Source organism: Pleurodeles waltl, chromosome 4_1 (assembly GCF_031143425.1).
Source record: "Pleurodeles waltl isolate 20211129_DDA chromosome 4_1, aPleWal1.hap1.20221129, whole genome shotgun sequence".
Taxonomy (NCBI): domain Eukaryota; kingdom Metazoa; phylum Chordata; class Amphibia; order Caudata; family Salamandridae; genus Pleurodeles; species Pleurodeles waltl.
The window spans coordinates 181,016,688-181,043,147 of NC_090442.1; the positions used below are offsets into that span (position 1 = coordinate 181,016,688).

At 43.8% G+C, this 26,460-nt stretch overlaps 1 protein-coding gene across 2 annotated transcripts in view; it reads right to left on the reverse strand.

The window, feature by feature from the left end:
* Positions 1-26,460, reverse strand: part of KIAA1549 (KIAA1549 ortholog) — a 664,130-nt gene that overhangs the window by 248,539 nt on the left and 389,131 nt on the right. For both annotated transcript variants that reach the window (XM_069227988.1, XM_069227989.1), the window contains exon 11: positions 9,362-9,540. In XM_069227988.1, coding sequence (XP_069084089.1) covers positions 9,362-9,540 — 179 coding nt within the window. The remainder of the gene's footprint in view (positions 1-9,361; positions 9,541-26,460) is intronic.

Genomic DNA, 26,460 nt, shown 5'->3' on the forward strand with positions numbered 1-26,460 from the left:
GTTTTTCTTCTATTGCAGACATCTTAGATAGTATTACATCTAAATTTGTATGGGTAGACGTGAAACAGATAGACCAGGTTATTATCTGGCAGACCTCACTTCCAGTGCACCTGGTAGATTACAAACAACCTGGTTTAAACTTCTTTTCTTTCACTGCAGGCATTTCAGACAGTACTCATACAGAGTTGGACGGACAGATTTGAAAACAGAGAGGTCCACATAATTGCTTGCCACATTTTCTGAGACATAGCTCAATCCAGTGCTTAATTTGTAAATAAAGAGGTGCCAGTGCTCAAAGCCTTTCTCTTAAACACAAGGCTGCTGTAATTAAATCTGCCAGCACTGAATACTGAGGCAGCGTAATCCTGAAGCCATCTCGGGCCTCTTCAATCCATTTACGACCACCCATGCCCCTTCAGCTCATCCTGCAGCTTTCTACTTTCTCCCTTTATGACGCTTTTTAGTTTTTCCTTCTTCTGTCTTTCCCATATGTGTCTTTTGCTCGCAGCAAATGCTTGAGGCAGAAAAATAAGCCCCAGCCCTCACAAATAAGTGCCGGTGCTCAGCACCGGAAACAACAAGCACAAATTAAGCACTGGCTCAATCCTGTCTGACAGATTGCATTCATAAGCATAAGAACCAACTTAAAAAAATATTCCTGTTTTTTGCAGGCTTTGCAGCATAGTAGGTTCAGACTGATTGCCATCAAAATGTTCAAGTGCAAAGCTACTACTTCTGCAGAGGGCAGTGCTTCACCACAAAGAATGAAATGCTGTTATGTTCACAGAAGAATGGATGAAAGAAATTGTGAGGACTGAGAAACAGATGTCACAGAGCAAGATTTGCATACAACTGGGAGAGCTATTTCAATACAACACAGATGTAGGCCTGATTAGCAAAGTATGTGCCAAAGCAAATATTGCAGGGGACTTTTCTATTGGGAAGAAATGAAGTGATGGCTGGAAGCTGGACTACTTGAAACGGCATCTAACTAGCAAAGTTTATGAATTTGCTTTGATGACCATAAGAGACAACAGTGCTGCTGTTGTGCTGGCTTTTGGAGCACACACCATGCTGACAGAAACCACCAGTGAAAACAGACTAGAAGTGGTTGAACGGCAAAGATCTGTGCCTGAAGAGATAAAGATTCTCATCAACAATGTGTTGCTAGCGGTCAAGATGAAAACTTCAGTGTTGTCGTTCAAGACTTCCATGGACACCTTGCATTGTATGTGACGATGCCAGAGAGATGGAGGAGCAAGAACTATCCCTCAGTTTTTGGAGGCCACCAACAGAGTGATACAGTCTGACGTCATAGCACAGTGCTTAGTATCACACATTGATAATTCACAAGACCACAGATATTTCAGTTACAAAAATGCTCGATCTGCAACATCAACAGAGGACAAAACAGTGTTTGGGGGAATAGTAACTGAGTACATGTAATGCGGAGGCTCTCACTATAGTCGTAAAAGACTTCTACACTGCCAGTAAACTGGACCTTAGGAAAATGGTCATGTTTACATCAGATGGTGCATCAGTGATGCTGGGAAAGAACAATGGTGTTGCTACCTGCCTTAAACAATCCATCCCCCTTCTAGTTGAGCAGCACTATGCTGTGCACAGTGAAGATCTGGGAACTGATAATGCCTTAAATGCTGATGATCAGGGAAATGGAGATATTACTGAGTACTGTCTACACTGTGTTCTCCTGGTCTCCTGTAAGGAAGTCCAAGCTGGATGAAATTGCTTTGGTCACTGAATGTGAAGTGGTCTCCTTTCGGCCACAGAATGAAGTGTGGTGAATTTCAAGGCATTTCTTCTGTTGGTGTGTTCTGGTGTAATTAACACATTTCTCTCAAATACTTTAAGCATGACAAAGTTGAGGAGAATGACCCAATTGCTAAATATTGCTACTAACTGACTCAAACTACCATATTTCCCTTTCAGCATCGAATGACATTTTTGGTGAACTTGAATCTTTGTGCAAGTTGTTTCATAAAAGCTCTTTGACCACTGTTGAAGCTGTACAGTATACAACAGCAAAGACTGGCCAAATCAAGGAAGAGTACTTGGGCAACACTGTCTTTTGGAGGAACACAGTAAGAGATATGATGGTTTTGTACAGAGAAGACTGAGACTATGATGTGAGTCGATGTTATATTTCATTAACTTTTTTGTGAGCACATGGAAAGAAGGTCCCCAAAAGATAAATTGAAGGCCTAGACCTATTTTGATTTCCTTGCAGTCGCAACACAATCACAGTTTGATTTTGGGACTGAGACTGTACAAAGACTTTTTGATAAGTATACAGTCTTGGTCCTGGGTGATTGCGACACCTGTTGATGTAATTCAGCAATACAAAGATTATTAGGTGGCAGAACATTTAAAAGGCACGTTGTTTAGGACCTTTCAAGACATGCTGAATTTCACTCTGGAATGATGCGCAGTATAATATTGTATCTCAGCTTGTTGATGTCTGTGCAACTTTTCAGTCTTCAGATGCAGACTGCGAACAAGGATTCAGGCTCATGAACTCAATCAAGTCTAAATTAGGAAACAGAGTAGATAACAGTCACCTAGATATGCTGATGAGGACAAAGGCCTACCTCTCAAATGGGAAAATTGACTCAGATCAAGTTTATCAGCAATGGAATAATGGCAGGGACCGGCAAGAGAAGAAACATGTCACACATCTAGTGTCAGCACCTGACTTGTCTAAACTCTGATGCAGTTCCTCCTACGTGTGGCTTGGTTATGAACATTTCTCACAACCTGCCTCTTGGAAGGGGCATAATGACATTTATCATTAGTACGTGCGTCAAACTGTAAATGTTATGTAATTGTATAACTTGCTCTGTTTGATGTACACGGCCCCCTGCAGCATTCAGATTCAGTAAAGTTTTGTAATGGTTCAACGTCTTGATTTCTGTTTTCTCTAATGTGGGTGTAGGTTTTACTTCACAGGTCATGCCCTCTGGGTGTGCCGCTAGCTCACAACCTGCCTAATGCCCTATTACATGGAACAAACCTGCCTAATGCCCTCTTACTTGGAGCAATGTTTGTAAAAATGTTCTTTCATCTTTACTTGTAAAACAAAAATATGGAGTGGCAAATGCCACTGATCGTGGTAGTTGTGCACTGCACTCGTGTCAATGGTCAGTTTCTTGGCACACGTACCCTTGGCAGCAGCGAGTAGAAAGACCTTACATGGCAGAACACAGTGCGCCAGATTGCACCAGACAGGCTGTCACTCCGGGGCTAAAGGCATGCCGTTTCACTCTATGCAGATGATGTCCTAAACCATGTGGAGGATATACGGAATAATGTAGATTCAATACTGGAAGACCTGACAGCATTCACGGCAGAATCAGATCTGGGAGTGAATTGGGCGAAAACATGCATATTCCCTCTGCACCCAAACTGCCCCCCGAAAACAGTGGTCGGGAACTCCCATTGCTTAAAGAGGGAAGCCAGCACATTTCTGACCTTGAGCATCAACATTACCCCAAGGATCTATTAGGAGGCAACCTCATGAGAGCAGTGGCCTCCCTTCATCCCCACATCACCTTTTGGAGCTCACTCTCTCACGGTACAGGCTATGATTGCTTTGTAAAAAATGGTGATGCTTCCTAGAGTGCGTTATTATTTCCCCAGCCTGCCTGTTCTTTCCCACAAAGGACGTTCTGCCTGCTCTTGACTTGCCCTGGAATAAAAGCAGCTGCATAGCTGCTCAGCCTAAGCTTCTATTGCCTATAGCTGCAGGAGAGCCTAGGGCACCAAACCTTGAGCACTACTACCGTTGAGCACTAGTACCTAGTAATACAAATCCAATGGCCAGCTGGGGGCTTAACCTGGTAGAGATATCGATTTCATTGGGCTAAAAGGTGCAAAAAAGGTTTCTTCCATAGTCCTCACTGCATGTGTATTTCAATAGCCTTCTCCACACAGGCAAGGACTGCTACTGAAGGGCCTTGAGTTATTCGCCAGGCACCCTCATTTAATACTGCAGGGCCTTGATGTATTCGCTGGGCACCCTGATGTATACACCTGACATTCTACCAAGAACTCTCACTGGCTTTCGAACAGTTGCGGGGAGGGAGGGGCTGGTGACTTAAGAATCCCTGGGATGGACCAGATCAGAAAGATCCTCACCCCATGCTGAGCTCACCGAGATTTCAGCTCCCAATGCAGAGCCTGCATATGTTGTCTGGAGTGCTTGACCAGCAGGATACAGGAGGCCATCACTCCCAGCAACCTCAGTCCCTATCACTAAGAACCAAGAAGGAAGTTGAAATATCAGGATCATAATCTAAATGTGCTGTACCCTCCACTCCGTGGGACATGCGCAAACCTACACCATGCCCAGAATGGCATCAATGAATGGCACCAATGAAGGGGAGCGTCTGCGAAGGAGTCGGTGTGACTTTAGAATATTGATAGTAAACTCCAAGGATGTTTGGAGGTTCACCATAGTCCCTAAGTTGTTGACAATTGCCTGGGGTGAGCCCACCTTCAACAACCAGTTATCGAGGTAGGGCAACACTGGAACCACTGACCTTCAAAGATGTGCTGTTACCACCATCACTTTCGTAAGCACACCAGGCATTCTGGTAAGGCTAAAAGAGAGCACAAAAAAACTTGAAAATACTTGAGGTTTACAGTTAACCACAGATATCGCCGGTAGGCTTGTAGGACTGGCATGTGGAAATAAGTATCAGGCAGGTCCAGCGCTCCCATTCAGTCTCCAGGGTCGAGAACAGACAAGACCTGGCCAGGTTGAGCATCTTGACCTACCTTGGCTGACCCTGATGTGGCGTCTTGCAGTGCCTCGCCACAAAGCTTTGCTTCCCGGTCTAGAATGGCAAAGGGGTGCATCAAGGCACAAACACTGCAGGTCTTGGAACTGAGTTCTGACCCAAGGGCTCTGGATCCGCATCCGTTAGTGCGGAAAGAAAGTAACTGATGTCAGTGGCCATGGGTGGCTTCCATATCGGCTCACACATGTCACATACTTTGCTGAACCACGCATGTGCTGTCATTATATGCTGATATTGATATTCTCCTTTATTTAAAGCAACCACAATGCTCCATCTCAAAGCTACAAAGAAAACTGCAGACCTTTGGGGAGGCCCCAGGAGTCTATGTTAACCAGAGTAAATTGCTACTGTTTCTACTGGCGTGGCTATCAGCTGTCCCGATGGAGGGGCTCGTTCCTGCAGGTCGGGATTCGCTGGGAGATGGATAAGTTCTGCTATTTAGGCATTCAGTTAGTACACACAGCCCAGCCACAGTTTGCTTATAATTTAAAGTACTGGATTGTCTCAAAGTACAATTTTGGAATACGATGACCTTGTCTGCAATAGGTAGGGTAGCGGCCAAAAAGATGGTGTTTCTCCCGTACTGTTTACATGCACTGCAGGACTCCCTATGTCCAATTCCCCATACTACCTCTAAAAAAATGGACAGCCTACTAGTACTCCTGCTTTGGCTAACAATGCTCAACCTAAATAAAGAGGACGGGGAATTGGCACTCCCAGATTTGGGAACTATACAACAAGTTAACGCAGCTCCAACATGCAGTGGAATGGTGTTTGCTGGAGGATAACAGGGAGAAAAGACTGTTGGTGGGAGTGGAGTAAGAGAAGAATCCACCAGACTGCCTCATGGCGGGAGCATGTTAAATGCCTAATTGTCCCTATATATCATGACAAGTGCCTATGTTATCAGAAATGGTACCTATCCCTATGGCGACTTCACCCGTTTATACGTATTGGTCATGAAATGCACGTTTGGCAATGGATAGAGGGTGTACCACGCTGGGAGATCTATTTCCGGGAGACATCTGCATAACATTTCAGAAGGTGCAGGAGACCTCTGGAGTGGGAGCGGGGCAATTTTTATAGTTTGCTAAATTGACCAAGACAGTCAGTGAAATATGGATGGGTTTCCCAAAGCCTCAACATCATTACAGACAGCAGCAGTGTTACTGGAGAGGAAATCCTTGGTGAGAACTGTCTCCAGCATTTATGCAGCATCAAAACAGGCCCTCAACTCGTATTAAAAGTGTGTTAACAATGGGAGGAACCACTGTTGGACAGGGAATGAGGACAGGCATGTGCACAGGTGAGAGAGGCATCCAGTAATGCCAGATTTAAACTGGAACATTTCCAGATACTTTATTGCACATATCTCAAACCTGCAAGATTGACCCACATTTACCTTCTTAGACCAGATGAGATGTTAAGATGGAAACTAAACCAAGCAAACTTCTGCATATGGCCTGGAATTGCCCCGAGGTACTGCCATATTGGGAAGCAGTAGTGGCCAAATTGCAGGAAGCCTTGAGGATCTAACTGAATCCCTCAATCAAGCTGCGTTTATTGGGGCTCGTCCCCACCCATAAGGATGGCACGATGCATAGGCAGGTTGTATAATTGGGCCATCTACTGGCATAAAGGCAAACTGCTACGAGTAGCTGAGGGAAATGGAGGAATGGGTGGTGGTGGAGGAGCGGAGAATGAGGGGTGCAAGAACTCTTGAAAAAGTGGAGGACGATTGTATGGTATGGGCCGACTTGTTACCTAGTTTGCTAGACAAGTCACGAGGGAACTGTTTCAAGAATAGGGGTTGGCACATCAAAGCTCAGATGGGGGGGGGGTCGAAACCCCCCTAGGCAGACTGTCCAGAATGACGCAGAGTAATGTCACAGAGGGGCTATCTCTTGCCAGGGACGGAGTGTGGGCAATGGTGATCTTTTCTCCTGGCTGAGGGATTCTTCAGTAAAGATCTGGGGAATGGGCACGGTCACAAGATAACCAGACATGGACATATCATCTTGAAAGTATGGACTGATAATTTCTATGGTCTATACTTCGGCTACTCTTACTCTATTGTAAGGGACATGGTTTGCCCCGCTGTGTTAAGATTTTAAGTGGATAACACAATAAATACAGATGCATATTTGTGCCTGCCTAGGCCTGCAGTTGCAAGTGTCCATTACTGCCTGTTTGCTACAAGTGCAAAGCATTGAAACTACCAATAACACAGTCGTCCAGGAAGCCTGCATTATCAGGTCATGACAGGTGTACACCAAATGAGACTACTTCTGTCTTTTATTCCAAGAACTGTAGGGGTCTGACTGCACCTGGAGGAATGCAAGTTGTACAACAGAGATGGTAGGTCAGGAGATCATCTGACATGATACAAAACAAAAGCATTGTCGTCATTGTGAATGCTCCAAATGCTTCATTTTATCAATCAATGAAAGCACTGTGTAATTTGCTACTGACCTGGCTATGGACAAAGCTGGATATGGCGTGGTTTGTTGTAACCTAAAAGAACTAAAAGGAACGTGTGGTCTGGACTGGGGTCAGAAGAATGATAATCTTCCCACTGGGTGTTGTAATGGAATCTCTCCCACAGGCTGTGCAGAAGTACTGAGTTGGACAGAAGTAATCGGACGTCAAAACCTTTGTTGTCTCATTTCTTAAAATAATACACTATGTTTTAGCAACTCAAAAATACATCACAGGTGTGAATATATACTGAGCAGTTATACCCAGTTCGGTCACTTTCCTCTCCCTTCTTGTATTATGATTATGCACCGCACATTTTCTCCTGCTTATTGCTTCTGTATTTGCAAGTGATCTATTTTTCTCTTTCTGTGTGATGGGCTCCTACAGTTCAGTGTTTTTTTTATTTATTGTTTTTTCAAGTTTACAAAGTACACGTCAGCTTGCATTAATTGAGCATTAAAGGGACAATTCAACTAGATATCCTTACAGTATTTCAATACATAAGTTACAATAAACAATGTGGAATTGCAATAAGTGACTCAGTCGCTGAAAGTGTTCTTAATAAACTTGTGTCACTTCTCTGGCTGTACTCCTTGCCCTCCACCTACACTAATTCTTCGGACTGTAGAACCCGTCCACTCTCACCGTGTGCCCTTGCCTCCCTGCCTCTGCTGCTATAAACTCAATATTCCTCTGACGTCTATCATTTTAGTCTGACCCGAAAACATGAAGCCCACACGTGTTTTTCCTTAGAGCAGACTGAACCCACTCTCTGTGAGTTCAACGTCTTATCTGCTATTATAATTAAAGGCAGACTTTCCATAAAAAAAGGTAAAACGAGGTGACCATAGAGTGTTTACCTCTATATTATTTACTTCTGTCTCTATTACAATAGGGTTTTCTCGATAGACATACATCTCTCATATTTCAGATATGTGATGTAGTCTTAATGAGTTGAATAGTAAAAACAAATATTTGAATTAAAAGATCAATAAAACGATGGGTAAAACAAAAGAACTAACACCTTGAAAAAAAAAATCTTCAAACTGCAGTGTGTTTAAAACTACATGGTTTTAGTTTGCATGGGTTAAATGATTAAGTTTGGAGGAATTAAAGGATATAGGTGCAGTAATTAAACAATAAAAACGTTTTTAAAAACTTCTTCTAAAGTACTGAAGGAAAGGAGACCTCAAACAATGTGTGATAGTCCTCAAATAACAATAGTGTTACGAATTTATGAAAGGAAAAATGACAAATTAAGACAGTGGTGTAACCTTGGGCTCTGTGTTAGACCGCTGAATTAAGATTGTCATTCAGGACTGAATCACTAACACTTGGTAACAGGTTTAGATTCACCAATACCCTTGGGCTCCAAGAGTCTCTAAGAACACATTTTTACACATCAGCAGTTCAGTCAGAGATTTAACAGACTGTCTCAAACCCGAATCCCATGCTGGAGTTTGAATATACTAATGTCACCCACATAAAATTGGGACTATTCCAATGCTGTCAAATACTGACCATATCGTAATGTCACCCTAATAATACTGACCAACACAATGCTCATAACCCATGAATGACTAACTTAAAATGACTGTCTATTACAAATAGAGTATGAGCTGCTGCTACAAGCTGAATAGTGAGAACACAATGTTGTAGCTGACAAAATACTATATGACTGCTCTCCAGACAGCTGGCCTAGGACCTATGGCTGCTGCTGTCTGTGCATTAGTAATCAGCTGAACGGCACAGATTAAACACACCATTAAGGATGCAACCAACAATCATGCAAGCCCCAGGCACAACAGAAATAGACGCCAGAGCTGCTGGTAGTAAGTATTAGAGATAGACCTCTATATTCTTCAGTGTTGTTTAACTCCTTAAGGCAAATGGGTGCACTTATCACAAAAAAATTACTACTAAGCAGAATCGGCAGAACATCATTATTTACTGACTTGTTTACTGCAGATTTACAACTTTTGCAGTATATCTGGTTGCTGTTCTGTAGAAAAGCCCTAATCTCAAGAACATACAGGCCCCCTGGTTTGCCATGATGAGCTTACCTTTTGCCTCTGCTGAATGTTGCTCATAGTGTCTGGCTGGAACTCTAGCTTGTTGGACCGACAAACCTTCCAGTACAATATGACGAGGATGATCATCACAAGGCATACTGGCACCACCACGCCAACAATGATGAGTAGGTTCCGAGAGTCTTTGGGGGCTTCCTGCACCATGTTCACAGCTGTGGGATGGCAAGGAAGAGTTTGACATATGCATTCATAGTTAATAAGAAGTCAGGAACGATTTCCACTGGGACATTTTGTAAAGGAGTACTAGATTTGCACATGTGGCACTCAAGGGCTCTGTCTCCAACAGCACAACCCACAGAGTTTACACAAAATTGAACAATATTATTATTAAGCAAAAACACAGCCCAATTGATTCACGAAACAATCTATTCTTGTAAAGGGGTTATTGATGTCTTATGGTCTGCAAAACAGTTAATTTAAATGATATATGTTCTTTAGTTGTACATGCTTCAATCAAATCTTTTGCTCTCCTTTCCCCCCCCCAAAAAAAATAAAATAAAAAAACAAATGAATCAACTGTCATCAAGCGATAACTTCAAATGACATAAATCAGTCTTCTGTTGACAACCAACACGTTTTTTGCAAATAACCCTCTATGTCAAGGCTTAAAAGGCTTCTTTGACCAGCAACAGAATGGAGTTTCTTAATCTTGTGTAGACTGGTAAAATACCCCAAAATGTAATAAATAGTAATCCTTTAGGGGGATTTGACGGTGACTCTACCAAAGATGGTTGAAAACTACCAGTCCATACCACGTCTTCAATTTTGGCCAAAGCCAGTGAAAAGAGATTCAGAGTGGAAGGAGCACATCAAGAACTAGAACTTGTTTGGACTACACCATGCAGATTCCATCCTGAGACACAAATTGCCTCCCTATCAATGACTGATTATGTACAGAGAAGTTTTGATGCCACCAAAGTTTGCACTGGTCTTTGATACTGGCACACTCAAAAATAGAATGATAATTGAAGGTAAAACTCTTGAATGTTCAAAATCCTTCTAGATTACTCCCAACGTACTAAAACTGAAATCTTCTCTGACACCATTCATATGCCACAAGGGTCTATCCTTACACTCAAAGTTCAACATTTATGTCCCAAAAACTAGGAGATCTAATGTCTGTACTCAATATGTTTTCGTCACTATTTTGCTGATATGCAGCAGTAGATAACATCAAAAATATATTATGATAATGTGTTTGCCAATAAACCTACCTAAGAAAAAAAGGATTTCTCCTTTTATCTTCTGCCCCAAACAAAACCACAGACTAAGACAAGGAAAAAAACATTCAACTTATGTCAAATGCCTCCATCAGCATATATGCAGGCATTACAGTCGTCCTGTGCAGGAATAAATATATTTTATATGTATATATGGAAAATGTCACTTGCCCAGTGTACATCTGTTCGTGGCATGTTCCGCTGCAGATTCACATGCTGTGCATATACTTCTGCCATCCAGTGCTGGGCTCAGAGTGTTACAAGTTGTTTTTCTTCGAAGAAGTGTTTGAGTCACAGCATCGAGTGACTCCTCCTCTTCGGTTCCATTTCGCCTGGGCATCGACTCCATGTTAGATTGTTTTCCCGCAGAGGGTAAGATAGGAGTGATAGATTATAAAGAAAAGAGATGTCCATGCTAATGGAATGTTATATATATATATTTATATATATATATATACACACACATATGTACAAATGCTGTTAACTTAAATGACCACAGGCTACCGGGGAGGTGGGAGGGTGCATGTGAATCTGCAGCGGAACATGCCACGAACAGATGGACACTGGGTAAGTGACATTTTCGGTTCAATGGCATGTGTAGCTGCAGATACACATGCTGTGCATAGACTACAAAGCAGTTAGTCCTCCCATTAAAGCGGTGGTTAGCCTGTAGGAGTTGAAGTTGTTTGAAACAATGTTCTGAGTAGAGCTTGACCTACTGTGGCTTGCTGTGTTGCTAAAACATCTACGCAATAGTGTTTAGTGAATGTACGTGGTGTTGACCAAGTGGCTGCTCTACATATTTCAGCCATTGGTATATTTCCTAAAAAAAAGCCATTGTAGCACCTTTTTTCCTTGTGGAATGTGCTTTAGGAGTAACTAAGAGTTGTCTTTTGGCTTTAACGCAGCATGTTTGGATACATCTTACAATCCATCTTGCTGATCCTTGTTTTGAAATGGGGTGATCTGTATGAGGTTTTTGAAAAGCTACAAACAGCTGTTTAGTTTTTCTGAATGGTTTTGTTCTATCTATATAGTACATTAGTGCTCTTTTTATGTCTAATGTATGCAGGGCTCTTTCTGCCACAGAATCTGGCTGTGGGAAGGAGACTGGCAGTTCCACCGTTTGATTTAAATGAAAAGGTGATACTACTTTAGGAAGAAATTTGGGGTTAGTTCGTAGTACAACTTTATGCCTGTGTACTTGTATGAACGGTTCTTCAATAGTGAAAGCTTGAATTTCAGGGACTCTTCACAATGATGTAATTGCGACTAGGAAGGCAACCTTCCATGTTAAGAATTGCATTTAACATGAGTGCATAGGTTCAAATGGTGGGCCCATAAGTCTCATAAGCACTATGTTTAAATTCCAAGAAGGAACTGGAGGTGTTCTAGGTGGAATGATGCGTTTTAAGCCTTCCATGAAGGCTTTGATAACAGGAACTCTAAATAAAGAGCTGTGCTGTATATTTAGTAACTATGCTGAAATTGCAGTAAGATGTATTTTAATGGAAGAGAATGCTAAATTTGATTTTTGTAAATGAAGTAAATAGCATACAATGTCTTGTATAGATGCTGTAAGAGGAGCAATCTGTTTAGATTGACAGTAATATACAAATCTTTTCCATTTGTTAGCATAGCACTGTCTAGTAGTAGGTTTTCTTGCTTGCTTAATCACGTCCATACATGCTGATGGTAGTTGTAAATACCCAAATTCTATGACCTCAGGAGCCAAATCGCCAGATTGAGTGTGTTGGGATTTGGGTGCCTGATCTGCCCTTTGTTTTGTTTCAACAGGTCTGGTCTGTTTGGGAGCTTGAAGTGTGGTACTACTGACAGGTCTAACAATGTTGTGAACCACGGTTGTCGTGCCCACGTTGGTGCTATGAGAATCATATTGAGTGTGTTTTGACGCAATTTGTGGACTACAAATGGAATGAGTGGGAGAGGGGGAAAAGCGTAAGCAAATATCCCTGACCAATTGATCCATAGAGCATTGCCCTTGGATAGGGGATGTGGGTGTCTGGTTGCGGGGTTTTGGCATTTTGCGTTTTCGCTTGTGGCGAACAGATCTATGCTTGGTGTTCCCCATTGTTGAAAATATTTTTTAAGTACTTGAGGGTGAACCTCCCACTCGTATGTTTGTTGATGACTTCTGCTGAGAACATGTGCCAATTGGTTGTGTATCCCTGGAATGTATTGTGCTACTAGGTGAATTTGGTTGTGTATTGCCCATTTCCAAATTTTATGAGCTAGGAGGGAGATTTGGGACGAATGTGTCCCTCCCTGCTTGTTTAGGTAACACATGGTGGTCATGTTGTCTGTTTTGATCAGGACATTCTTCTGAGTAAGAAGACGCTGAAAAGCTTTGAGTGCTAGGAAGACAGCTAACAACTCTAAGTGATTTATGTGTAGCTGTTTGTGTTGGGCATCCCATTGTCCTTGGATGTTGTGATTGTTGAGGTGAGCTCCCCAGCCAATCATTGATGCATCTGTTGTAAATATGCTCTGAGGCACAGGGTCTTGAAATGGCCGTCCTTTGTTTAGATTTATGGAATTCCACCAATGAAGGGACATGTATGTTTGGCAGTCTACCAACACCAGATCTAGAATTTGACCCTGTGCCTGTGACCACTGTGATGCTAGGCACTGTTGTAAGGGCCGCATGTGCAACCTTGCGTTTGGGACAATGGCTATGCATGAGGACATCATGCCTAAGAGTTTCATCACCATTTTGACTTGTATTTTTTGATTTGGATACATGGCCTGTATTACATTGTGAAATGCCTGAATTCTTTGTGGACTTGGAGTGGCAATTCCTTTTGCTGTGTTGATTGTCGCCCCTAAGTATTGCTGTGTTTGACACGGCAGAAGGTGTGACTGCGTAGTTGATTGTGAAACCTAGTTTGTGGAGGGTTTCTATGACATACTCTGTGTGTTGTGAACACCTTTGTAGCGTGTTGGTTTTGATTAACCAATCGTCTAGGTACGGGAACACATGTATTTGCTGCCTTCTGATATGTGTAGCTACGACTGCTAGGCACTTTGTAAAAACTCTTGGCGCAGTTGTTATTCCGAATGGCAACACCTTGAATTGGTAATGTATCCCTTGGAATACAAACCTTAAGTACTTTCTGTGTGAAGGATGTATCGGTATATGGAAATATGCATCCTTTAGGTCTAGTGTTGTCATGTAGTCTTGTTGTTTGAGTAGTGGGATTACGTCTTGTAATGTCACCATGTGAAAGTGATCTGATTTGATGTAGGTATTTAATGTTCGGAGATCTAATATAGGTCTCAGAGTCTTGTCTTTTTTGGGTATGAGAAAGTACAGAGAGTAAACTCCTGTTCCTTTCTGGTGTTTTGGTACTAATTCTATTGCTTCTTTTAGTAGTAATGCCTGAACTTCTAGTCCTAGAAGATCTATATGTTGTTTTGACATATTGTGTGTTTTCGGTGGTACGTTTGGAGGGAATTTGAGAAATTCTATGCAATAACCATGCTGGATAATTGCCAGTACGCAAGTGTCTGTTGTTATCTCCTCCCAATGTTTGTAAAATTGTCTTAGTCTCCCCCCCACAGGTGTTATGTGTTGGGGATGTCTGACTTGGAAGTCACTGTTTGTTTTGAGGGGTTTTGGGGCTTTGGAACTTCCCTCTATTTTTTTGGAATTGTGCCCCTCTATATTGCCCCCGAAAACTTCCCCGCTGGTATTGGCTTTGAAAAGCGGGCCTTGCTTGTGAGGTTGTGGCCTCTGTAGGTTGACCTCGAAACCCTCCCCTAAATGGCGTTTTGAGAAATGTGCCTCTGCTTTGTGGGGAGTAGAGTGCGCCCATGGCTTTTGCGGTATCAGTATCTTTTTTGAGTTTTTCAATAGCAGTGTCGACTTCCGGCCCAAACAACTGCTGTTCATTAAAGGGCATATTCAGCACGGCTTGTTGTATTTCCGGCTTGAATCCTGACGTACGCAACCATGCGTGTCTCCTTATTGTTATTGCAGTATTTACTGTCCTTGCAGCTGTATCTGCTGCGTCCATTGATGACCGTATTTGATTATTGGAGATACTTTGTCCTTCTTCTACCACTTGTTGTGCCCTTTTTTGGAACTCTTTGGGTAAGTGTTCTATGAAATGCTGCATTTCGTCCCAATGAGCTCTATCGTATCTTGCCAAAAGTGCTTGTGAATTGGCAATACGCCATTGGTTTGCTGCTTGTGCTGCAACTCTTTTACCCGCAGCATCGAATCTGCAACTCTCCTTGTCTGGAGGTGGTGCATCTCCCGGGGTATGAGAGTTTGCTCTCTTGCGAGCTGCCCCAACAACCACAGAATCTGGTGTTAATTGCTGCGTAATATAAACAGGGTCTGTTGGTGGTGGCTTGTACTTTTTTTCCACCCTTGGAGTTATGGCTCTGCCTTTAACAGGATCCTGAAATATTTGTTTTGAATGTTTTAGCATTCCCGGGAGCATAGGTAAGCTTTGGTATTGGCTATGAGTGGAGGAGAGTGTATTAAATAAAAAGTGATCCTCAATTGGTTCTGAATGCAAGGTGACGTTATGAAACGCAGCTGCCCTTGAGACCACCTGCGTGTAGGATGTACTGTCTTCAGGTGGCGACGGTCTTGTAGGGTAACAGTCTGGGCTGTTATCTGATACAGGAGCATCATAAAGGTCCCATGCATCAGGATCATCTTGACTCATTGCAGTATGAATCGGGGATTGCATCAGTGGTGGAGTGGCTACCGGTGATGTGTGCATAGATGGTGGTGGAGATGGTGGTGGAGTTGTTTGTTTTGCCACCTTTGCCTGTGGCTGCTTGTCCTTTTCTTGAAAGGCAAGTCTTCTTTTCATCTTAATTGGGGGAAGAGTGCTTATCTTCCCTGTGTCTTTTTGAATGTGGAGCCTTCTTTGAGTGTAGTCTGGCTCAACAGATTGAAGTTCCTCTCCGAACTTATGTCCTTGCATCTGGGAGGACAATCCCTGTTCCTCTGTGTAGGAACCTGTTTTCGGTTCCGAGGCTGGATGTTTCGGAATCTAAATCTTTTCGGTTGCCTTTTTGGGCTCCGAGGCAACCTTCTTTATTTTCGGCGTCGTGGTTTCTCGGTGCCGAACCATTTCGGTGCCACTGTCTCGGTGCCGAATCTGTTCGGAGCCGCTGTCTCGGGCTCGAGATTGCTGTGTGGCGGTATCTCGACCGGAGTCGGATGACTTCGCCACATGCATGCCCTTTTTCGGTGCCGATGATCGGTCACCTATTTTTCGGGTTAAGCCATGGCCTGTTGGCGGTGGCGTCCCCTGGGCTTTTGTTGTCTTCTCGTGAGTTTTATGTTTCGACGTCTTACTCACGGTTTTCGGCGTTTCTTCGGGATCGAGCTCGTCCGAGTCCGATTCATGGATGGAGAAGCTTTCTTCTTCCTCCTCGAAACGCCCTTGTCCTGTCGGCGCCGACGCCATCTGCAGTCTTCTTGCTCTTCGGTCTCTTAATGTCTTTCTCGACCGAAACGCTCGACAGGCTTCACAGGTATCCTCCTTGTGCTCTGGAGACAGACACAAGTTACAGACCAGATGCTGATCTGTATATGGATACTTGTTATGACATTTTGGGCAGAAGCGGAATGGGGTCCGTTCCATCAGCCTTGAAGAAACACGTGGCCAGGCCGACCAGGCCCCGACGGGGGGATTGAAAAAACCCCAAAGGGCCACCGGAGCTCTTCAAAAGTCGGTGTCGATCTGTTATAACTAACCCGATACCGAACGCAAACAATACCGACGATTTTTCCGAGATTCTAACTAACTTTCCGACCCGAAACACGGAGCGAAAAGGAACACGTCCGAACCCGATGGCGGAAAAAAAACAATCTAAGATGGAGTCGACGCCCATGCGCAATGGAGCCGAAATTGGAGGAGTCCCTCGATCTCGTGACTCGAAAAGACTTCTTCGAAGAAAAACAACTTGTAACACTCCGAGCCCAACACCAGATGGCGGGATGTGCACAGCATGTGTATCTGCAGCTACACATGCCACCGAACATATATATATATCAATCAGTTCATCGACAGTGGGCAACCCCCCTTCGCTGCTACTTACTTCATCAAGAGGAAACACAGCAATTTTCACCTGGCGACTATAAGTGACTTAAGTTTAATGGCTTTTCACTTTAAAAGTTTCATACCCTAAGCGTGTGACTACAGGGGTATGCTCCCCCAGAGAAGCTTTGTGGTTTCCCGACACAGGTGAGTGCAAAATGGGTTATGGTTTTAATCATGCATACATATGTACATCCTCACATGTTCAGTCTTCATTACCAATATGTGTGTATTCTTTGTGTCTCAGTCAAGTGGAGTGTCAATATTACCACTTTGTTGCACCTGATGCATGCAGTCATTGTTAAATACTGGGCTCCTGACATATGCCTATATGTGTTGTCCTGTCTAAAAACAGTGTTTTTATCTCTTTCAGATTTATGTAAAAAAAAAAAAAATATGTAAATGGCGACTTCTAATTACGAAAGAGGTTATCTTTATGGTGGCAACAGTGTATATACTTAGGTATTCCTTTCTGTTTTTTCCTTCTAGGGACCACAACCGTGCTCTTATTACAGGTGAGTTACGACTACCGCCCTGCATGCATCTTTAATACATTATGCGTGACTTATTTTATACTATTAAGGTGTTTCATCACTCACCAGTGCTACATTTGAGATTTTTTGTCCTGAAGAAAGCCTGGGACCTTTAAGGCCTTTGAAGGTCTGAAAGGTGTCAACACAATAGTTGAGGGTAATGGGACCATAAACTTTAGAGTAAGGCATACATTTTTGTTGATTTTTTTTGTTTTAAATCATACCTACTGATACAGGTAATAAACGGATATCTTTGTGATCAGTAAGGTATTTTTAATCTTTGGTCCCCCAGTAGGTTGTCTATAAGTGCTCCTGCAAGTCGGTTGAGCCTACCCTGGCCTTTAGGGGCTGAGGTGGGCCCGATGGTGAAGCATGCCACCACTAGAGTGGGTGAGGGTCACAAAAAAAAAAAAGAAGAGAAATCTTTTCTAGTAGGGAACAACCAAAAAGCTGCATTTTCTTGATGGGGTTGATTTAGCTGATTGGTGAGGCCAGGACAGTGGGGTGAGGGGGGTGCAGTAGGGGGGGAGGGGGGGGGGTAAAGGCTCACACTGGGCAGACACCCACTGGATATCAGACAGTATGACCATGGGGGGGCCTGGGTGTCGGGAGGGTGGGGCCACTGGGGCACAGTTCCGAGCATCTTGTGTCCCCACCAATTCCCCCCACCCCTGATTCCCGGGTTTCGACTGCAGGGGGTGGCAGGATCAGTCCCCAACACCCGACTCCACATGTCTATTGTTGCGGGATCAAAAGGAAGCCTTCCTCCCCGGTGTACGCCTGTGCTGCCCAGCCGCCTGCCTTTTTAAGAGCTGCACGGAGGACTGGTGGGTCATCAGGGAGTGCTACTGTCTCACATCTGCCCACCCAGCTGCCACGGCTACCAGCAACACCACCTGACAGCACAATGCTTGTAGAGCCCCTTCAAGGGGCGGTGGGTGTGGGGGGAGCTCGCCCCCTTGCTGCCCCGGGCGCCCCTGCCCCAAGAACACCAGCCAATCAGCTGTGGACACGCTCCTGGAGGAGTCTACCCTGACCCCTGCTGATGCAAAGATGGACAGGATCCTTGAGACCACTGCGGACACCAGGCAAGACCTCCACAGCCGAGTGGGTGCTGTGGATGTACGACTCCTCAGAGAGGGCTAAGGTAAACTGTCTGCTTGCATCACTCAGGCAGAGAACGAGCTCAATCACGTTCTGCTAGACCTGGAAGGATGGGTCAAATCCCTTACTGCGTAAGTTTGAAAGGTGGGAAAAAGGGTGGAGGGGTCAGAGGGGTTGGAAGGCTGTTCTAGATGGGATAACCTTTGTATCACAGGCTTCCTGGAAGGAGCGTATCTGGTTTGTTTCTTCAAAGAGTGGCCGGTGCAGACTGCGGGCCCTGACGCCATATTGCCCCAGTACTTGGTGGAGCGGGCTGATCACATGCTGGCAAAGCCCCCTCTTCCAGTGGTGGTCCAGCTTCCCAATTAGAGGGAAGACATATTAATTGCCATTCAATACGCAGAACCACTTGCATATAAAAAAAGCCCACACTGTCCTGTTCCCCTATTACATCATAGCGGTACAGTGTTGCAGAGCTTCCTTTCTGGGGTTAAAGAAGCACCTACGATAGGTCAGCCTGAAAAACTCACTGCTCTTCCTGATCAGGCTCAAGATCATAGTTCCTGAGACCAGCTATTTCTTTACTGAACCAACAGACGCCTGGGACTGAGTGGAACAAAGCCCATAGGGGACTCTAATCCGCTCTCACTCCTTGTTCAAACGGGCAAAAATGACGAGGGAAGTTCACCAGCCGAGAGTTCAAAACTGTTAGGCTACAGGGGCCCCCGACTCCTACGCATTCAAAGGAAAAACAAATACAAGCTCTCTTGACCACAACATCGCTATGGGTGGACAGACGCACTCTCTGTCCCCCAGGCCTCTGATGACATAACATCAGACCAAGAACCAGAAACGGCCAGGAGTGAGACCTTGTCACAGGCCCTGCTTGATGTCACCCCTCAAACTGCTGACAGTCTGATATGAGAGTGCTTCTGGTGCTGATCATGTACCCTTTTTCCAACCACATCTTCGAGCGCCCCCCACCAGATGCCAGGCAACACTGGATATGATGTGTAGTTCATTTACACCTAAACCAAGATTTTGCAAGAATGGGCCGCGTGTCTCCACTTTCAACGAGTCACCATTACAGTTCACGATCTGAGTCAGACTGTTGCTCTCTCCTTGGTCACCCATCCACCTCACTCCTGGGTGGCCGCAGTTTACACTGGAGTGCAGACAGGAGCACACCCCCTATTTGGGATTGTTAATTTACTGTTTTACCACAGGAAGTGAGTCTGCTCTGGGTTGGGAGTTGTAGGTTACTGTTTACTTGTTCTTCAGAGTCGATAAGCATGCTTTGTCTTTCCTTTCCAGAGTGTTCACTCTGACAGCGATGGCCCGACACACTGACTACAGAGCATGTTCTCTCCCCTTGCACAATATTCCACATTGTAGCGTCACATGGCTGGTGTTAAAATCATGACATGGAATGCCCGCGGTTTGGGTTTTACACGTAAGAGGCATCCGCGTCTTCAATGTGTTAGACTCAGGGGCGCTCGGGTGGTATACCTGCAAAAAACACACAGCAGTTGGCGAGAATGATAAGCTGCAGCTGCAGCGGCGCTGCCGGGCCGGTGCTATTGTACCACATACTCAGGCTCTGCACAGGGTCACTGCAGTGGGTCCAACCTGGAGTCTCCTTCCACGACACTGCCGCGGTGAAAGACCCAAAGGGAAAATATGTCTTTGTTGAGGCACAATTAGAGGCAGGCCTGTCCTGTTGGGTGGCATTTATGCTTCCAACGTGTTGCAACTAGCCTTCTTCACACATCTTTCAACTATCCTGACCAGGTGGGAGCACATTACTTGGGTTCTTGGTGGGGACCTCAATGGCAAACTCCATCCACAACTAGGCCATTTCCACCCCCATCTCACGACCTCACCACACAAACTACCACAGCTCACTTCACCCAGTGGCTCGCACACAGGTCATTACTTGATAGTTTGTGCACACTTCATCCTGGTACCCGAGGATACTCCTACTATCCTCCTCGCACAACCTACATTGGAGGCTACACTATGTATTTTGGCACTGCTCCTTCCAACTGCAGGTCACATCGGCCGAATACTTAGTGGAGACTCTTTCAGACAACAATCCCCTCCTGATACACTTCGATTGGGGAGGAACAGTCTGACTACCAGTTCCCACATGGCACCTGCAGCCTTCGATGCGGGAGAACCAGGTGTTCAGGGATACCACACTAGAAGCCGTGACACACTAACAGAGAACTGGGGCACAGCCACCTCCCACGTGGTGAAAGGGGAGGCTTTAAAAGCCCTTATACGAGGACATTGTAGCCGGACGACAGTGGGAGCTCACGCAGAGTTGCATGATGAGCTCAAGCACACCGAAAAAAAAGCTTTGAATGCTGGAACTGGTGGCCCATAATGTCCCAAGCCTTTGCGTGTTTCTACTTTTGATACACAACAGCAGTTATAGACTCCTTTTGTTATTGTTATACTGTTTAATTGTTCGTAAGAACCGATGACTCCTACTGTCAAATGTGCATATATGTATGAAGATGACCCTCTTGATGTACTTTATTATGTAAATGACAACTGAACTCTGATTACGATGAATGTTACTCTACTAACTTGCCATATTTAATAAAAAGTGGTTAAAAAAAAAAAGATGTTTGTGATGGCTCTGTTCAAGCACTGGGAAAACTACTCATGGTGCAAGTCAGAATAGAGATGCATTGTCAGAGTGCTGTTGGAGTTGTAGGACTAGGATAGTGAGGCATGATATAAGTGAGGATAGCGATGCAGTGTGAGAATTCTGTGGGTGTCTTAGTACTGAATAGCTATGCATGTTGCATGATAGACGCACTGGGAGAACTGTGAGTCTTCATACTGGGAGCTGAGATAACAGTGCAGGGTGCAAGTAAAAATAGCGATGCAGAGTGAGAACTCCGAGGGGCCCTTAGTACTGAGATAACAGTGCATGGTGCTAGTGAGGACAGCGAGGTATTGTGAAAGATCGGAGGAAGGCAGTGCACGGTACAAATGAGGATGGAGATGCAGTGTGAGCTATACACTAGTGTAAATACTGGGAAAATGATGCACGATGCAAGTGAGGACAAAGGTGAACTGTAAGAGCTGTAAGGCTGTGAGTACTGTGGTAGCACGAGGAGTCAATTTAAACATTTTTCGTTTAAATGCTAGCACAAGTCAAACTTTGGAACTTAAATCTTATAATGTCCCAAAAATGAAATGCAGTTCACCTTATGCCGGGATACATGACAGATACATTTTTGCGAGGTATAATCAAGAATCCCACAGATTGCAATTTGCTCAAGGTCAGGCAGAAGATGTGCATCCAGTCCTGGAATAATCTACGATTTAATCTGCTTTCAGTTTTGATTATCACAATCTAACTCCAGGACTACAAGTACCATAATGCAAAGCTAAACCGCAATCTAAGTGGGCTACATGTAATGCTATATAAAGCGTCTAAAAACAATGTGGAAAATGTGTCATTCTTATTTCTCTTTCCTTTGGGTTTCTTGCCAGGGTTTAGCGGTCTAGTGCTGCAGTGGGATGATTCAGCCACAGCTCTCATCGAGGTAATGAGAGGTTCTCCTGGTCACTAGGCAATGGTTGTCAGAATCGTGAAAGGGAGAGGGTGCGAGCATTAGACCCTGGTGTGTAGCCTACTTTGTAGAGCTCTGATTTCGTTTGGTGAGGAGTGTTACACAGCAGAGAGCAATCATGTATTTTTCTTCATAATTCTCGCAGGTCTAATTCCAAATTTTCACAGAGGCAGAAAGGTATTCGTATCCTCATTTCAGACCCCCAAAATATAAATATTTATCCACTTCCATGGCAGTCCCATCTCTTTCTGAAGGAAGGCCCCCAACTCTTGAAACAGACAAAATCAATAACAGTTTCACTTTTGAGACCGATGCCTGCCGCAGACTTCTGTAGGCCCCAGAAAGTGGCAAGAGTGTGACAGCTACAGAATATAAACGTGACTTTATGAAAGCCACGTTTAAAGCCACATTTGCTTTCTGATCTTTGTGCTGCTCAGTGGCCTCTCAGAGCCAGGGGTCGCAAGTAGAGTCCCAGAGGTCGCAAATAAAAAGTCAGCGGTCGCAGCTTTGACCCCCAATTGACTCCCTTTGTGTAAGAGTCTGGTGGGTTGGTGATAGTATATGCGGTTGTTCAGGTATTATGGTGATGGGGTGTGTAGGACTTTGTATGTGTGTGTGTGTGTGTGTGAGAAGTTTGAATTGGCTGCGCCAGTGAAGCTTCCTGAGGTGCTGTATGACGTGGGTCGGGTGAGAGGTCAAATACGAGTTTTACAGCAGTGTTCTGGATGGTATGGAGTCTGTATAAGAGTTGTTTGGAGGTTTCGGCGTAGATAGTGTTTCCATGGTCCAGCCTGCTGGTGACGCGTTCTTGTGTGATGGTCCATCTGGTGTTCTGAGGCAACCATTTGAAGATCTTTTGCAGCATGTTTATGATGTGGAAAAGAGGAGGTGCACTTTGCGTTGACTTGAACAGTCATGTTGAGCTTGTCATTTAGGATGATCCCTAGATTTCGTGCGTGGTCTGTGGATGAGGGTGTTGGTCCTAACTCCAACAGCCATCAGGTGGGGTTCCTTGGAGAAGTATTGTTGCCGAAGACCAGTACTTCTGTCTTGTCTGAGTTGAGCTGCATGCAGCTGGTTTGCATACAGTTTGCTACCATGGTCATGCAGTTGAAAAAGTTGGCTTTGGAGGCCACATTCAATTGTTGACCCGCTGAGACTGTCGTCCCAAGAGTTTGCTATGTCTAGAAAAGACTCTGCCTTTATCTGAAAATGATGTGATATTGTCCTATCCCATGTTTTCTGCTGCTCCTTGGACAATATGTGGAATTGTGTTCCCCCTTGTTGATATAGAACATGCTTTTTGTCGTCTGTATTTATCACCAATGAAGAATTGTGTAGTCTTGACAGAAAAGAGCGCAGTCATAGAGCAATCGATCTAAGCTTGAGGAGTCTGATATGTAATTGAGCTTCTTCCATTGTTCATCTACCAGTGACGTATAACTCTTGCGGTTGTACACACCAATCCTCTAGGAAGCCATCTGTTGTCATAACAAAATGGGATTTTCCTTGAAAAAAAGTTAACCTGATTGTGAAGTTGTTGCATTGAAGCCACCAGACTACAGCCTTTTTCATCTCACACAGTACTGGTACTGGGTCATCGAATTAACCTTTCTTCTGCAGCTACTGTTTATTCATTGCCTCCTAAAATGGCTTCATGCGAAGGCGGCAATGTGGGGAAAAAAACAAATGCAGGATAACATTATCCAAAAAAAGGACTTGAAAATTTGCACTGTGGTTGTCTTTTCTTTTTGCAGATGTGTAGCTAATGCTGTGAGACATTTTGCTCTCTCCTTGGATGGGAATGCTTTGTTTAACTTTAAAAACGGTGCCTAGAAGCTGGATTTTTTTGCAATGCTATAGAAAGAATTTGTCTCCATCTCTATTTAGAGCAGGCCTTAGCCCATTAAGAGCTGCATTTAGCTTCTGGTAGCCTTGAAATTAATTCCCTTAGTAGCTGTCTACCAAATAGGGAAAATTTTGATGAGCTTGTCTAGGGAGATGAGAAGCTACTATTGCCTTGCACTTTGTGAAAGCCCTTGGGCAGATATGAGATTGTAGGCGAGGACTTTGAACTGATAATGGAAATTGGTAACTTGAAATTTTAAGAAGCTGCAATGAGTGGGCGACTAGAGATATAAAAGTAAGCGTCCTGCTGGGCTAAATTTGGCATATAATACTTTGGGGAAGTTGTAGAACCAATTGTATGGCAACAATGAGGAATTTCTGCTTTTTCAGATAGTAGTTGAGATTCACTCCACTCTCCCTATTTTTTCCTTATTAGGACAAAATGGGAGTAAAAGCTGAAATGTCTTTGTTAACTTGAGATCAGTTCTACTGTCCCTTTTTATAAGATGGTGATGACTTCCTTTCATAATAGATGGAGGATATTGGAGCAACTTGTGTAGTTGTGTAATTGGAGGTTTTTGGATAAACTTGTGTGACCATGCTTTATAAGATCCAACATAATGTGATCTTATGTTCTGTTGGCCCAATGGTTGTAATGAAGAGAGATCTTTCCACCTACAGTCACCTTCTGATATTTCGTAACCGTGCCATCTTGATATTTGCTGTTTCAAAATTGGTTTTTGGCTTTCCTACGAGGGGCCTTTTTATGGCAGGACATAGACGGTGCAGCACTATGTTGCTGCTGCTGCTTTGGCAGTAGAGTAGTAGAGGGGTCATTCCATATGGCCATCCTTCAACATCATGTTGGTCAAAAGGCTGGAAAGAGCTTCTTGTGTCAGGGGTTCCTATGTTATCCTGATCTGAAGCAAATAAACTCCCCTGCTAGTCTTCTTCCGGGTCCTGGAATTTTACTTTTAACTGCATAGGACTGTATGATGGTCCGAAAGGCCCTTCTTCATCTGAGTCTTCCATGTCAAGAAGACTCTGCAAAGGAGAAGACAAAACCTTACATGGTGAGGTATGTTCTCGCTTTATTGTTACTGGGATATTCTTATGAAACTATCAGGGTTGTTCTTGTGTTTTCTGGTGTAGTCAATACATCTATTTTTGTAAAAAGGTGTTATCACTGTGCAGGATGACCCTGCCTTGGAAAACGTTGTTGGCACACTTGCGCAAGGTGTCACTCTCTGATAAACCAACTTAATTGACTAAGCAGAGCACAACGGGACTCTTTACACACCACCTGCTGTGGAAATACGAACTATGGGAGCCTGAGTGGGAGATCGGAAGGCTGCACTTTACTCTGATTGGTTAGGTTTTGGATCCGTAGTAACAACGTGAATAGGCTACTTCTGGGATTATGTTAAAGCCTACCTCTGTATGTTTAACAATGCACTGCTCACCAAGTCCACCATGGAACTCCCAGCTCGATGGCGGGAATGATTTAAGCATGTGAAGCAAGATCTAATACTGGAGAATGTGAAAATACACACCTTTCAACAATTGTTTGCCAGAAAGTCATCTTCCTCTAACTATGGGCTCTCTTCTTTAAGTGTGATAATTAGTGATGCTTGTGTTTTTATACATTTGTTTAGGACATGCAGAGTAAGATCATGCTTTGGTATTAGAAAATATGTTCAATATACACCATTGTTCCTTCCCTTTGGTTGAGTCTATTCTATTGATCATTTCATCAGAAATACTTGGACTTCCAGTAGCAACATTTAAATAAGGTCTCATTTGTGTCTACTTTTTTAGCTTTATTGTTGAAGTTTTTCTTAAGAATACCATGCAATAATTGTGTTTTATGAAATATAACACCCACTTTTGCAGATTGTCCTTTATTTCACGCCTTACTAGACTTCTATACTGTGGTGGTGGGACCAGAGTAATTCACTAAGTACTGTAGCGTCTCTTGTACTATCATCTTTCTTTCCCTCTTCTTCCAAAATTAGGTCTCGCTGGCATAGATTGTCGTCACACTCTGAACATTGAAATGATGTTCCTGAATCTTCACAATGATCTCCTGTTGAGGTGCACTGATGACGACCTTGCCCGAGTCTGTCCTCTGGAGAACCAAGTTTAAATTAAACTTGTGACTGTAGCGGCCAATTTGCCTTGGCCTAGCAGCCAGGGTCTGTTCAACATGACTAAAAAAAAAAAAAAAAACCTTGACAATACCAATAGATTTTAAGAAGACAAAACCTATAGGCTTTGCCAGTGCTTGTTTAAACATGTAAATAAATATCATAAACAGCTCATGCTGTGTGAAGTAATTTGATTGCTAATTCTTGCAGTTTCGAGATTACTAACTGCATGCAGGTTACTTTTCAATGAAAACGGATTTTGTAATGAGATGTGCATTGCCAGGGATATTCTAGAGCAGAGGTCTTCAAACTGGGAGGCGGGCCCCCGTAGGGGGGCCTCAAGTGATCCGGGGGGAGGGGGGCAGGGGGGGGCAGACTCTGGCCAAAAGAAGCATTATACAGATCACAGGCCTTTGTTTTAAGCAGAGGCATGATATTGCATTTTTAAAAAGGTAACAGTACTTAACTGCAATGTTTAAATAGGTCTAGACATATTTAAACATTGCCATCTTTATAAAATAATTGTGAAAAATTCTGACAG